The sequence below is a fragment of the Pelobates fuscus genome, chromosome 3 (genome assembly GCF_036172605.1).
Source record: "Pelobates fuscus isolate aPelFus1 chromosome 3, aPelFus1.pri, whole genome shotgun sequence".
NCBI classification, from domain to species: domain Eukaryota; kingdom Metazoa; phylum Chordata; class Amphibia; order Anura; family Pelobatidae; genus Pelobates; species Pelobates fuscus.
The window spans coordinates 369,949,440-369,965,019 of NC_086319.1; the positions used below are offsets into that span (position 1 = coordinate 369,949,440).

At 40.3% G+C, this 15,580-nt stretch overlaps 1 protein-coding gene across 5 annotated transcripts in view; it reads left to right on the plus strand.

Annotated features, from left to right (window-relative positions):
• The window catches only part of TLN2 (talin 2), a 181,141-nt gene that overhangs the window by 164,342 nt on the left and 1,219 nt on the right, over nucleotides 1-15,580 (plus strand). For 4 of the 5 annotated variants that reach the window (XM_063449395.1, XM_063449394.1, XM_063449396.1 and 1 more), the window contains 12 exons: nucleotides 322-488; nucleotides 2,884-3,067; nucleotides 3,180-3,251; nucleotides 5,188-5,313; nucleotides 6,406-6,522; nucleotides 7,223-7,408; nucleotides 7,619-7,726; nucleotides 8,272-8,377; nucleotides 8,603-8,727; nucleotides 11,101-11,226; nucleotides 14,132-14,194; nucleotides 15,095-15,277. In XM_063449395.1, the coding sequence (XP_063305465.1) occupies nucleotides 322-488; nucleotides 2,884-3,067; nucleotides 3,180-3,251; nucleotides 5,188-5,313; nucleotides 6,406-6,522; nucleotides 7,223-7,408; nucleotides 7,619-7,726; nucleotides 8,272-8,377; nucleotides 8,603-8,727; nucleotides 11,101-11,226; nucleotides 14,132-14,194; nucleotides 15,095-15,277 (1,563 nt within the window). The remainder of the gene's footprint in view (nucleotides 1-321; nucleotides 489-2,883; nucleotides 3,068-3,179; nucleotides 3,252-5,187; nucleotides 5,314-6,405; nucleotides 6,523-7,222; nucleotides 7,409-7,618; nucleotides 7,727-8,271; nucleotides 8,378-8,602; nucleotides 8,728-11,100; nucleotides 11,227-14,131; nucleotides 14,195-15,094; nucleotides 15,278-15,580) is intronic. The other variant, XM_063449398.1, reaches the window with a different exon arrangement.

A 15,580-nucleotide genomic window follows, 5' to 3' on the forward strand; every position in this document is an offset into this window, starting at 1 on the left:
AGGAATGATCAGCAAGTAGCGTGCAGGGAGATTGTGTACAGATTGAAACCAGCAGTGATACAGTGGGGTTCTTTGAAGGGTGCACGTGTACATAGAAACATAGAAATTTCAGTTTATGGGGATTTCGGCGGGGGGGGAATGGATTAAGGCACAACTGAGTAGAAAAACAGGAACGGTTTATTTTCTTGTTTAGGTTTTAAACGTAGCCTGTTTGGGGGAATTAGCTGGTCACTTTTGAATGTTTTGTGGTTTATTTTGTCGTCAAAAAGCAAATCTATTCACATAACCAAATCTGAGTGTTCTCCATATCCTTGCATCCAGGTGTCGTTGGTATTGTCGGCCTTGCAGGCTGGTAACAAAGGGACGCAGGCCTGCATTACTGCTGGCAGCGCCGTGTCCGGCATCATTGCTGACCTGGACACAACCATCATGTTTGCCACAGCTGGTACCCTGAACTCTGAAAACAAGGAATCCTTCGCTGATCACAGGTATGCCCACAATGGCTTTTCTGAAGGTAATAATGTTCCTTTATAGAGCCAGTGCACATGTAGCGCAGTACATATTTAGATCCAGAGCGCATATAGCCCATATGGGAAGCACTGCTCATCTAACTAAAGGCCCTGCAGTCCAATTAAGGGTTAATGTGCGCTCAGGTATATGAAAAGGGTGCCCAAAGCTGGGTCTGATGCTCTTAAAGATCACGGTCCAAAGGGACACTAAAGGCACTCAACTGGTCTGAGTGCAGTGCCCTTGGTGGTTGCCCCTGGTGATTTAGCCCCTGCCGTCTGAAACCTTGCCGTTTGGTAGATGCAGCAATGTTTTCAATGCAGAGCTAAACACACCTGTAGTGACTGTCTGACTGGTTACCACTAACATAAGTAGGTCATTTGACCTCATCCTCACACATTGTATGGGGACATCAAATTTCGTTGCATTCGATGCCTACCTATGAGAAGCATTTGTTTAGCTGCACGTGAGGCGCTCGCAATGCATGCGCTCCTCCCAATATTTCTATATGAGAAGCATTGGATTAGACGAGAAGGCAATGAAACGACGCCTGCATGATGGCGTCACAGAAGGAGGAGCAGAGTAAGTCTTGGCGCTGAAGAAAAAGGCAAGTAAACTGTAAAGGTTTCCTTCAGTGCCGTACTTGTCCATTTATTGTTTTTCTATTTATTTTTTTCTAACTTCCAATGTAGCAAACACATAAAATCTATAAATAAAGGCTTATTCTGTTGGTCAGGCAAACATATATTTGTCTAGATGCAGCAGCAAATTATTCAATACACCTCTATTGATTTTTGATTAACTCTTGGATTTGCCGTGGGCACATATTTTTTCCTTTTTTCATTTGGCTCACAGGCTATCCTATTTCCACAATCACTTTGTGTCGATCTCTCTATCTTTTTATATTACATATGAGGAGGGAGATTTTCCTTTATCATATACTAACCAGGGAAAGCATTTTTGGCTAAGGGGTGCCCTCGAAGGCACAGTAGGAAAAGTTAAGTTATATTTGAGACCCACTACTCTATCTTCCCTCCCTTTCTTTACATCTATTAATCTGAAGCTTACTATGTTTTCTAAATATTTCCAATCTTAACACTGTGATTTGGATGCCAAATATAGATCCCTTAAGAATGTCCATATATATATATATATATATATATATATATATATATATATATATATATATATATATATATCTCTTCCTGAAATAAGTGGATTCTTAATGGTTCAATAATGATACAACGAGCACCGGTTAGAATTTAGCTTTACATACACACTTTATTAGCTAGTATATAATACCGCTAACCAGGGAGAATTTGACACGGCTATATATTTAAAGAGTTCACAATAAGCCACTTTTCTGTATTTAGTGGTTACTTTGTTTGCAATTCAGCTGCTATTTCTACTTTGCACCGATAAGGTGCGATAACCATATAGACACCCTAACAGATACAAAGTATCAGACAGAGATAAAGTTATTTTGCACAGACGGCATACATAAAATAACTATGGATGTTATCAAAAACCATGATTTAGACAGCTATAGATACAAGACATTACTAGCTATTTAAGCTATTTTGTTGCAAACGATTTCAGCTGCAAGTGCAGATTGCTGTTACTATCTGGCACTGCGGCATACATCTCCTCACATCGAGATTTTGGTGTTTAAACATTATGGCCATCGATGCCAGTAATTAATTAGGTTTCTGTAGACACAAGAACCAGCCAAAAATGCAGGCTATTTAATTTTTACTATAGTCATAGATGGCTCTCACAATAAAGAAGTTCAGCACTTATAACGTGTGATTTATAGATCATAAATCTCGATAGCAGAATATTCAGTACTCTGAATAATCTGCTTGTCATACACCTAATCTTTGACAGTGTGGTCAATTCAGTACAATATCATACTGCTCTCAGTGGCTTAGATTCCACTTAGAATTGTATCCCAGTTATATCTGACAGTATTAAACTGCGGTTGATATTGCCCTATTAAGTCTTCTGGGTCTTTTCTAATCATACAATTATTTTATTTTACTATTTTTTGATTTTGGCTTTTCTCACTTTATGTTGCTGTGTCAGTTTGTATACCATAGCCCCTATAGATAAGGGTGCTTTTTTAGTTATTTATTTATTAAAAGTGATATTTTATTAGTATTTGTCATTTTTTATTTCTTTTTTGATCCAGTTAACATCATAGGAATTCCCCGGTTGTACTATCCAAAGTTAACTGCTACCGCCAACTCTTCTCCTTATTCTGTTGGTCAGCCAGCACAAAATGTAGATGAAGTTTGGTTTCTAAAAGTATCAGCATGTTCTTTTTATGACCGGTGCTTTTAGGTGAGCAAAGTGATAATATCTCTTATAACGCAGGGAGAACATACTTAAAACTGCCAAGGCTCTCGTAGAAGACACAAAACTGCTGGTTTCAGGGGCAGCGTCCAGTCAAGACAAGCTTGCACAGGCCGCACAGTCGTCAGCCAACACCATCACACAGCTGGCAGAAGTGGTGAAGCTGGGGGCAGCAAGCTTAGGCTCAGATGATCCCGAAACGCAGGTGAGAAACACCGGGGGTAGAAGGGGAGGTCACATTACATTGCTCTTCTCGAGTGGACCTGATATACAGGATCGAGGCCTCTTACTGTTACTCTCCTTTGTACGCCCTCCAGCTTTATATCTATCTGCAAATAAGACGCCCTGGCCTGGAATCGGTATTCCAAATGAACACGGAGCAATGCCGGGTACAGTCGCCTAACACGCTTGGCCCGAGTGTTCTGTATCTCTTTTCCCCTTCCTTTTTATTGCTGTAAAAACCACCTCAGTTCTAGAATGGATCTAATGGACCTTCTGGCACTGAACTGGTTAACAAAACTGGATTTGATGTGTTTTGTCCACAAGTAGAATTTCTTTATAACCGTTTTACCTGTTTGCTGCTAACTTCACTTTGTCCCCAAGAATCGGACCCTTTATACAGCAGTCATGTCTGCTGGTTCCTATCACGAAGTCTCCATCTGCACCCTTTCCCTTATTGTCACCCCATGTATTTGCCTCCAAATATTTTTTTTTTTTTTAACCTATAAGGTTCCGATCTATAGTTTTTTGATGAAAGTAGGTCTTAGTTTGATAATCGCACACCAAACAAAAGTTAGTTCGACAGAGTACTGATCTGTTGTATTTCCCCTGGAAGGAGATCAAAATGCAGAAATGGGCCAGCTGCTCATTTGGTTAAGGGTCCTGATTTCTCTGTTGCTGCTGCTTCCCTCCTGCACTGAGGATTTAAAGGGATTGATAAAATATCGCACTAATTATTCCCCTACCTCTCTGTTCAGCTCTTCATATTCCTAGCTTGCTCTTCCAGTAGACTTGTGGCTGGGCTTTGTTTTGCCAGAAAGCTTACATTCAATAGGTTGTTTGGTTGCTGTGTTTTCCGAAGTAGCTTTCTGGGAATCCTGTTGTACAAATCCTTTATTGATGGCCCTATATCTCCAAATTAGGTATATTCTTTTCCTTCTAGTTCGCAGCCTGTTAATACAGCAGCACATGTTTAATATTGCATGCTAAACTGCAATTTCTCTGTTTTCATGTGTATAAATGTGTGTACCATAAGATCACACAGAACAGACATGGCTAGACTACAGATAAATATTTGAAATCGCTTCCAGAAGTCATGAAATAGCTTCCAGAAATATTTATTGATGTTTGAGAACCAAGCGTCTGGGGCACAGAACCTTTTGGATTGGGGATCCGTAGAACACATCTACAGCCTCCATAGTGGCAATATTACATGTTTTCCGCTTATACGGAGTAGAGATAAGATCAATTTTAAGACCTTTTCAAGTAAATCTTCTCGAACTCTAATTCCTGCATTTCTTTAAGTTTTAGTGCACTTTTAATTCTTAAAGGGATCCTATAGTGCCAGGAAAACAAACCCGTTTTCGTGGCACTATAGGTTCCTGGAGTGCCCCCCTCACGTGGAGCTGAAGGGGTTAAAACCCCTTCAGCCTCTTACCTGAATCCAGCGCCGATGTCCCTCGGCGTATGGTCAGGCTCCTCCCCCGCCGACGGGGGATACCTAATGTGCATGCGCGCATTAGACCTCCACATAGGAAAGCATTACTCAATACTTTCCTATGGGGAAAATCTGACGGTGGAAGTCCGTGAGGGTGTCCAGCGTCAAATAACTGACCAAGAGTCCATTTAGATTCCGGAAGCCCTCTAGTGGCTGTCTGTTAGACAGCCACACAGGGCAGACTTAGAGCTACAATGTTTTACATTGCAGCACGAAGTTCAAAAGGGTTGCAACACCCAGACTACTTCAATTAGCTGAAGTGGTCTGGGTGCCTACATTGTCTCTTTAACTGCTCTTCTGGATAATGTAGAGCAAGGGTGTCCAAAAGGTAGATCCCCCAGATGTTTTAAAACTACAGCTTCCATGATGCTTTGTCATTCTAAAGACATGCAAAGGCATGAAAAGCTTTATGGGAGTTGTAGTTCTGCAAGATCTGAGGATCTACCCTTTTGGCACCCCTGATTTAGAGATTACATAATGTCTTTGCTCGCATTGCAAAACATTCCCCCAGGTAGTGAAAGGATATTTGAAGTTTCCCTCATAGTAAGAATATTATTGAGGCCTCCCTAGCCAGTGATTGGTAACTAATGCTTCCTATTCCCTTGCAGGTGGTGCTCATCAATGCCATCAAGGATGTCGCAAAAGCACTGGGGGACTTAATCGGAGCCACTAAGGGTGCAGCCGGGAAGGCGGCCGATGACCCCTCCATGTACCAGCTGAAGAGTGCAGCCAAGGTAATAATGGTTTAGAGCCAGCAGTGAATTCTCTATTTGTGTAAAACGCGGTTAAATTTGTTAATTTCAGGAATTGTCTGTTACAGCCCTGTTTTGCCAAAATGCCTTTTCATTTTCTCTTGTTGCTCACTCACACTCACTGTATGTGCATGCAGTCATACTGTTCTGTACATCTCTTTGGACCTTGGAGATGGTTCCGTAACCCTGTATTACTTTCTGTAATGGTTTTACCACATTCTGAGTGATCTTGCTGTTGGAACTCCGGGTGCTATGAACATCACCTGCCTTTGTTGTTGTTTGGGTGACCATAGGCTGCTTAAGAATAATGGACGTTTTAATAACTGCAACAGGAGTAACATGTTTGCTCAACCTAGATTTTAAATGCCAGTGCAGATAGCGGGGTTCAGAGTATGTGTCACTGCTGGATGTATGAACGAATAATCTTTACTAGTAAACCACCTTTGGGCTATGTATAGTTTTAAATTCACAGGTTCTTTGTAAGAGAGGGGCCTGTGCCAGGACAGAGCTATGAGACCCTGACCCTGCTGCATCTCAGGCATCTGCCTGCCAATGCCACCATTGTATGTCTCACTCCCTACCTAGCTACTACTCCTTCTGTATCCTCTCCGACATGTACTACGAGTCCTTCAACATGCTATAAATCTGACTTGCGTGTCCTTGTATGACTGTCTCCTATCCCAATGGTCCATCTTGAACACGAGTAAACTACCCTGGCACTGGCTGAACCCTCTCTGATCCTGACACGTTTGCCAGTTTGTACCACAACAAATACCATCACAAAGACTAGTATGACCTTAGTGGCTGGCAGTGGTGAGGGGGGGATATAAAAACCTATTGGCATTTTCTTTAGTTTTGAAAAGAATCAAATCTTGGATTGTATTAGTTGTTTTTTCAGTAAATACCTTAAAAAAGAGACGAAAAAAATGACAATATATTTAATAAGTTGGCCTTTTTTCCCATGCTTATTAAAGTATTTAAGTAGATATGCTTTGTGATTTGGTCCAGATGTAAAGTATAAATCCTAATTTGCCTATTTTAACCTCTATGATGTACATGAATGCCGTATTACAGGTTATGGTCACAAATGTGACTTCCTTGCTGAAGACTGTGAAAGCCGTGGAGGATGAAGCCACACGTGGCACAAGAGCTTTAGAAGCCACCATTGAGCACATCAAGCAAGAGTTAACGGTGAGAAAGATCTGATTTTTATACTTTATACTTTTTTTTTTTTTTTTTTAAAGCAAATGTTTAGGTTAAAAATAGGCATATTTTAATGCCTTTGAATAAGGCAGTTATAGTAAAGGAAAAAAATTATTAGTTTTACGGAGTTATTTTCCCAATATTTTCCTAAATATTGTATACAAATTCTGAGTAAAATAAAATACTTGTATTGTGCATGTTATAGGTCCCAAAATTTAATTCTCTGATGGAAAAGACCACTTCATTAAGTAATGTTTTGTTGCTTTGAGTGTCTTTGATTAATGTCCCCCGTTTAAAACCTGCAGATGCCGTTCTGCAGGAATAGCAATGTTTTCATTGCAGGGTTTAGGTGCCTTTAGTGGATGTCACTTAGACAGCGTCTAGACTAGAGACATGTCCGAGGACATAGCAGAGGAAAATTCTATTTAAATCTGATGGTCTGACCAAGCGCTGTTTTGTCGTGCATCAGCACCAGATTCCCAGTGTTTTTCTAAAGCATTGGATTGGCTGAAATAATTGATCTTAATGATCTAAGCCAAGGAAGCATGCCAGAAGGACCGAGACCAGCGCTGCTAGGGAGAAAAGGAGAATAAAAGTATTTTGATCTCTCTGCAGGTGGGGACAACATAAATGGCAACCAGGGCATTATAGGGTTGGGAATACATATTTCACACCTCTGTCCCTTTAGGTCTTTCAGTCCAAGGAGGCTCCCGAGAAGACTTCATCCCCTGAGGAATCCATCCGCATGACAAAAGGAATCACCACCGCAACCGCCAAAGCTGTGGCAGCTGGAAACTCATGTAGACAGGATGATGTGATTGCCACCGCTAATCTGAGCCGCAAAGCGGTAACAGATATGTTGACCGCCTGCAAGGTGAGTCAGGGTAACATATTGGCAGTGCATGTCCAGATCTGCCCTCACGTGAATATGTGTATGCTATGGGTGAGACTGCAGGCAGAATATCTTAACCTCCTATTATGGAATTGGCACTATCTCTGCTTCTAAGTTTATGTTGATCCAACAACTAAGCTATTCTAATATACGGGCCAATGATTACCATTTTTACCATTCTCTTTTCCATAGCAAGCCGTGTACCACCCAGATGTCAGCATCGATACGAGGGATCGGGCCTTGCGATATGGGACAGAATGCACCCTGGGTTACCTGGAAATGTTGGAACATGTTTTATTGGTGAGCAGAACTTGGTACAACTTCAGGCAAAAGCTACTCGAAATGTTATTGAATAGAGGCTGCATTGTCAACTACCCTCCATGAATCTTTTGGACAGTTATGGGAGGTTATGTATTAAGATAGCGTTACAGTGTTACTGAAATAACAAAGATATGTTGCATGTAGTCTGCATATTCTTAATTAAAAAAATAAATTATGTATGTGTTTTTAGAACAATGAATTATCAAAACTCCAACTTAGTCATCAATTATAATGAACAGCGAAAGAATGGATACAGAGTTGCATATTGTCTGATATAGCAATTGCGGAGCCTGGGATTATATTTACTGTAGGACAGGTTAGGACAAATCCAGTCTTTCTCCTGTGCTGCTAACTCTAGAAGAGATATCCTCAAAATGTGCCAATATATGTTGCACAATATATACATAGACTGCTCTCTGTGATTCAAGGGACAAGGGCTGGAAAAATCACAGTCCACACGATTCCCCCTTGTCTTTGTTCTAGTAAAGTAATAAAGACAAATTAACATGTCTGATCCAATTTAGGTTCTGCAAAAGCCAAGTCCAGAAGGGAAGCTGCAGCTCTCTGTATTCTCAAAACGTATCGCCTCAGCCGTGACCGAGCTTATACAGACCACGGAAACCATGAAAGGTGAGGAATTGAAAATGTCACCTACTACATGTCATGTACAAGCCTGGAGTGGGCACTTATGGAAATAGTGCGTGAATTAACACGGGCATATTATTCCTAAATGTGAATTTATAATCCCCAACAGTAGCAGAGTGTGTTTCGAGGTTGTTGTAAAATAGAGGAAGGCTTCATGTCAATACAGACTATGCAGAATCTTGTTTTTGACCTCAATTCTTTTACTTTCAGGTACGGAGTGGGTGGACCCTGAGGACCCGACCGTAATCGCTGAAACAGAACTCCTTGGGGCTGCAGCGTCTATCGAGGCAGCCGCTAAAAAGCTGGAGCAGCTGAAACCCAGGGCCAAACCCAGAGTAAGTGTCACCTGGATTTTAAAAGCATATATAAAGAGGATACAGTCATTGGCAATGCGTGCAAACATATATATATATACATATATATATATATATATATATTTTAACAAATTTTAGATCTAAGTGCGCTAATGTGACCATGTCAATATGTACAGTGCTGTATATAAAACAAGCAATCTGGTTGTAGCGGAATGGAGAACTCAAATATATTTTTATTCTCTTTTGTTCGGCTGTCCGTATACCTCTGTTCTTTTACTGAATCCCCTCGCTGTGCTGCCCCTTTTTCGCACCTTTTAATTACCGACCACTCCTGGCTGTTAACCTCAAATTGGTTACTAGTTCAAGTGCTTTCCTTGTGTGGCTGCCGTTCGTATAAGCGAGCGCACATGTTCTAATAATTGGCGGCCATTTTGTCTCCCGAACGCTGGCAGCGTGACATGGTCATCAACAGCGTGGAACTGTTTTTAGATATGCAATCCCACGAACACCTGGGAAACTAGTACCGCTGCCATCCAACTTTCTGAACCGTTAGAACTGCGTTCGGGAGGCATAAACTAGCGAACAGGGTAAGCATTCGTACCCTAACAGCCAGGAAATGGATTCATCAGTGTTCGTGTGAGAACCCCCGAAAGAAGACCAGTCGTTGCCTTGTTTTCTCTCAATGTTTTGGGGCATCACCTCGTAGCCGACTGGTGAAATCTTCAATAAAATGGCTTTTCTAAACCAACTAAGGGATCTGAGTGATATTTTGGCAAAGTGTGCACTCCGATCCAAGCTATTAGGTGATATGACTTTTGTGGGGTTCTGAAGTTATTCAAATTTATTTTAGGGGGTTTTAAAATATTGTATATTTTTCTGCACCTGAAAGATAACGCAGTTATCTCTCCGGCACAGAGGATCCTGGGAAGAAAAGCCCTGTAATTTTTACTTAGAAACGCCATGCTAGGGGCAATGTATAAAAAGTTGTGTGTGGCAGTAATAAAACCAGTTGTACTCTCAGAACTGTGTGTCATCCAGTTTATGGGGAGGAGGTGGAATATTTATTTTGGTGTTTTTCTTGTTCCTGATTGTACTCTTGTGGATCCAGTGGAGAAGAATCCTTGCTAGGACTAGGGCTCCGCTACACTGGTTTTCCCAGTTACTGATATGTTTTATAAGGCCATCGTACAGAGCTGTTACACGTTTCCATGTTCCTTAAATACTGGTCTGTTATACGGACCAATTACTATTGAGTGCTAGGCCTTTTCAGTTATTTCATAAAACTACAAATGTCATATTTGTACACTTTTTATAATGCCTGTGGTTTATAATCATAGACTGATTAGACTTTTTCACTTGATTCCCATTACCTGGAACACACACATCATATTATTTAGGACCCCCTCAACTTCCTATATTAAATTACTGATCGCTTACTATCACTATAATGGAATTTGTAAAGCACTCAAGTTTTTCATATTCTCAATAAATTCTCAACACACCTAAATTTTTGTTGGTGGACCCATGCTGCAGTGTTTATAGTTTTGACTGCTGCATTACTTTTATTTCCACAAAACCGTGATGGTACATTATTTTGCTATAAGACATATAGCATTTCCTACACTGGCAGTTGTGTGTTGAACTTCATGGAAATCGATTTCTGTATATAAAGAAATCTATGTAAAGCTTGTTAAATATATACATACTTGGTATATTTAACTTTGTGTGTGTTTAACTTTGTTTTGGTTAATGTTTTGACGGTTTGCAAGTGATGAACATTCAGTTCAGCAGTGGCTGTTACCAAGTAGCGGTCATAGTTTGCTTTCATAAGACCCTCAGTATGCGCCCTTTAAAAATATCCAGATGTTTTCTGGGTCACCAACACCACCAGTAGCCAGGATTTATATATATGGATTGCAAGCCTGTGTGTCACTTGTTACAAATGTGCCCTGAGCATAATATGACTTCTGGTCAGAGAAAATAAATCTGCAGTCACAGCTGCCTCGGTTTTAGAGGATTTATAAATGTCTGCCCTCAGGGGCTCTTTAACACAAACTGCAGCCCTGGAAAGGTAGGAAGGAGGCATCTAAGAGATCGGTATAATAAATTCCTTGGAGAAGCTACATATTAGACAGGTAGTTTTTTTAGTTTTTTTTTGTTTAAAAAGAACGCTGGGTGACACGATTCTGCATTTCAAAGTTTACAGTAACGTTCCAAGAGTGTTAATCAGGCAGAGCTTCCAGTTAAAGTGGTTAATCGACGTATAATATAAATATAGTTAAACACAGTGTCTTAAATCCAAATTATAAACCATGAGATAGGTGTCCATTTTTATTTTTTGTTAAAAAAAAAAAAAGCTAACTTCCTTTCTCCTCATTTTGTGGTATTTTTCAGCAAGCAGACGAGACACTGGACTTTGAGGAGCAGATCCTAGAAGCTGCCAAGTCTATCGCAGCTGCCACAAGTGCGCTGGTGAAATCGGCATCGGCTGCTCAGAGGGAGCTGGTCGCACAAGGCAAGGTGAGAATGTCCCCCATACATGAAATTGTTCAGATCCCTGGAATAGAATGCTAGCATAGAATGTTACAATACCAGACAGCAACCAAAGGCTCAGTCCACTTTGACTGTCCTTTCTGTCCAAAGGCTCAATCTCTGCTATTCCTTCTGTCATTTTTGATACATATTAAAATTGGTCACGCTCTATCTCCCATACATGGTGCCCAGAGTCAGAACTTGGATGAAGTTTATTTGAGGAGGCGGAACTACAGCACCAGTAAGATTTGATGTGTTCTGCTGGGATTACTTTTTCTTTTCTTACATCTGGGAAAAACATAACTATCTGGAAGAAAAACAAACCTTCCAATTGGTAGCCAATGACTGAGCAAGGGAGTGCAGTTTGCCCCCCCTGTCTTGGTATGCATTCAGGATGGAATCAGTGCCTACTTTGTCTATGATCACCCCATTGCTGTGCCCAGCTGTGCCAATCACCCACCCCGCTTTTCTATGAACTCTAAACGCGTAGATGGTATGAGTGAATCACAGAGCTCCCCAGCAGGATATACACACCATGATGTTATGCTGGAAGTTAATTCTAAGTTAGTTTGTGTACATAAAATCATTGTCTTTTCTAAGTTACTAATTATTTCTGTGTGTTCTTGGTCTAGTGTAAAGCTTTTCAAGAAGCTGTACTTTGCTAATAACCTATATTGTCTGTAGGTTTATAAATTATTCATAATAATTTCCGGGATTAATCTTTTGTTTACTCTGTGTGTTTGTAAGTGTTTTGTTTTTTTGTGTGTGTGTTTGAAAGAATTTTGCACACAGCAGGAATCGGAATTAAAAAAGTCTTGTATTAGGTGGAGCTAAACAGTTGAATCAAACCGCAAAATTCTACGTCTCTATGGGGTATATTGTTTGTAGTTTGGTACCTGTAATCTGCTAATACAGTATATTTCTTAGATTGGCTATTTCTCTATTGATTTTTGGTTAATTAAATCTGCCATTTAAATTTAGTGTCATTTCAGCAATACGTGAAATGTACTGGCTTCATTATAGCGCAGATAATATTGGCTAGAATTGTTACAGCATACAGCGGTTTCACAGTGTACACCATGCCATAACCCTACCTCTTGTTAACGTAAGGGTAGTATAGCACCTAATACACCTGGATAATCGGTGGACGCTGCCTCCCATCACTCTCAGGTAGGCATCCACCAATAGCAGTGCCTTTTCAAACCTAGATGAAAATCCAGGGTTGGAGTATTCTATGTAGAACTATACTATGTCATCTCCTCTCTCCCCCACCGAATCCAAACTTCCTGTGCCATTAGAAACAGATTTAAAATGACCAGCTGCAAGTACATATTCCAAGCACCATAACTTTTTATGTCATGAGTCCCCTGTCAGTCTTCCTGTACTCAGACTTGTAGCTGAAATACCCAACTCTTTAACTAGAGCTTCACTTCTACCTACCCATCTAAATACTTGTACAATGTGTGCATGTGTCTCTGACAGATTCCTTAATAAAATTATTATTATTTTTTATTTTTTTTTTGTGCAATGCTTTTCTTCTTATTGCTTCTTTATAATTTGACTTTTTTCTCCTTATTAATTAAATCTATGGGTCTATTGTTTCAATATTAAATACCGTATGTTGCTATTGCTTATTGACTAATGATGTGTTTGGCGATTATGCTCATTCGTATTGGTATTTATTATCTTTTTATATATTTTTTTTATATATTCTCTTTCTGGTGTGTGTTTTATCTGTATTTCTAATATACAGCCAATTAATGGCAATGTTAAACTTCAGTCATCTAATGTAGAAAAATGAAGTGTGTTTTATATCCAAGTTACAGCTAACCAGTGACAATGCTAAACCAAGGAGTGCCTGGACTCCTTATTTTATTTAATAAAACCTCTTTGAGCACGAGGGGTTCAGAATGTCTGTAAATCAAGAACACATTAAATACCAAACGGACGTGCAAGCCATTGATTTTAAAGTGTTGAAAAAGCAGATTCTATAAGAGAATTCTAAACCTGTGCAGTAGTGATGGTTTCTGCTTTCAAATGAACACATTGACATTGTAGGTTCCTATTCCTGTTAGCGCGTCTTTGATCCAAGAGATATATGTAAAGATCCCTGCGTGATGTACATGCCGCAGGGTCTGTGCCAGGTTAAAACTGTCAGCAATGTGACAATGTGTGATTTGATAAGGTGCAGAAATGGTTGCCCCCTGACCTTGTCATTCGTACCATGTGGAGGGATCTAGGTTAATCCCTTTTAGTATTTGGTAACCCACTGCTTTATCCTGATCTGGATCATATCCAGTAAATCGTTACAAGGCCACTCTACCCAAATACCAAGGAAATCCCCAGCTGTTCTTTTACTAAATGGCTTCTGACAAAGTGTGCAGCTCATTCGTGGAAAGAAAGAGGTATATGGACAACAGGTCCTCGTAAAGAGCTACTGCAGTTAAGGAATCCAAAACTTGTTGGTATTGAAATCTTATAGAATCTTCAATGAAAAGGAATGCCAGTGATCTAGAACATCTATTGTTTGGAACAGTGGCTGATACATAACTTTCTGAATAGTGGAGCTTCTCAAAGAATTTGAGAGGAATGTTTGACTCAGACAGGTGTGGCCAAAAGTTAGACCTCTAGCTTTATAGAACTAAATCTCCTGTGGTGTTGTTTTTTCAGCTTTTATGAGGTCTACCTTAAAGCCTCCTTATGGTTCCACTCTGGCGATTTAAAAACATTCCTTGGATATTTAATTTATTACTGGAAACTGTGGGTTCAGGATTTGATCCATCTGGTTAATTTTTCTCTTGTTGCCTGTGTTGCATTAATGACTGACTTCATTTTGTTTTTTGGGGCAGAGGCCTGTGGGATTTCAGGGTTCTGAGCTATTCTGTTCTTTCAGGTTGGTGCCATTGCCGCCAATGCAGCCGACGATGGTCAGTGGTCTCAAGGACTCATTTCAGCCGTAAGTAATGTTATTTATCGTCACATGTTTGCTGTCTCCTCCATATGCATCCACTAATATACTCTGTAACCCGTATATTATACACGCATGTATTGTATAGCATTTACTAAACCTTAATATAATATTTGCAACTTCCTTTAACCGATCCCTACTGACTCTCTACTTGGCTCCTGAGATCTGCTTATGACTGTCTTCTTCCCACCCCTATTGCATCGTCACCTAAGACTATTCCCCTTCACTGCCCCTGCCTCGGATAACTGTCGCTTTACATACACCAATCACGTATCAAATCCCTGCACAATCCTATAAATCCACCTCTTGAGTTCTGCATCTCTAAAGCCTGGAATGAGTACTACCACCTGATGGAGCTTCCACCTGTCAAGGTCAGATACTGCTGTCCATTGTGCTTACAATCAAGGTCAGCCAATGACTCCCATTTTTAATCGCTTCCATCAACTCATATATTGTGTTTATTCAATACCATTCACTACAATCCTCTCAACACTTGCCATTATTGTTAGGCACAGTTACTCACCAATCCTACCAACCATCCAGATCAAGTGCAGCACCAACATTATTGTGCTTGATCAAAGCCACACACAGAAATCCACTAGACATCTCCACTCCTGTTTTTGGCACTCACTTAATGTCCCATTTAGATTGTAAGCTTTGTAACATTTCCCGTTGGTACTCACAACCTCTCAAACGTGATTGGTAATTAGGATTAACCAACTAGCACGTAAACCAAGACTGCAAATTTAGAATGTTTAAACTAATGGGCTATCCTTGATAATATGTCCTGTTGAGTGGATCGCAAATGAAGTTTGCTCGCCTTATGAGTCAGCATCTCTCTCTTCCCTGGTCATTTTAAAAACAAATGGCCGCTGTGACTTTTTCTAGGCCAGGATGGTGGCTGCAGCAACCAGCAACCTGTGTGAATCGGCCAACGCCTCAGTGCAGGGCCACGCCAGTGAGGAGAAACTGATCTCCTCTGCCAAGCAAGTAGCAGCCTCCACTGCCCAGCTCCTGGTGGCCTGCAAGGTGAAAGCTGATCAAGATTCTGAAGCCATGAGGAGACTCCAGGTAGCATGTTCAAGACTACAAGGGGGTTAGAAGTGTAACACGACCTTCTGCTGGCAGAGATTCTAAGTACACATTTAATGCTTTAGTGCCACCACGGCTGTAGTTGAGGAAATTACTTTATAAAGTGACAAAGCTCACAATAGAATTGGGATAATGTCGGCATTCTACCATAATTTTATTTTATTTTTCGTTATTAATTTAAAATTCATTTCAAGGTTATTTTTTTTTTTAATTTTACTCCAAGTCATAACAACATTCATATCATGCTTTTCTCCATTCTCCCTCTCATGCTACTTTCCTCTT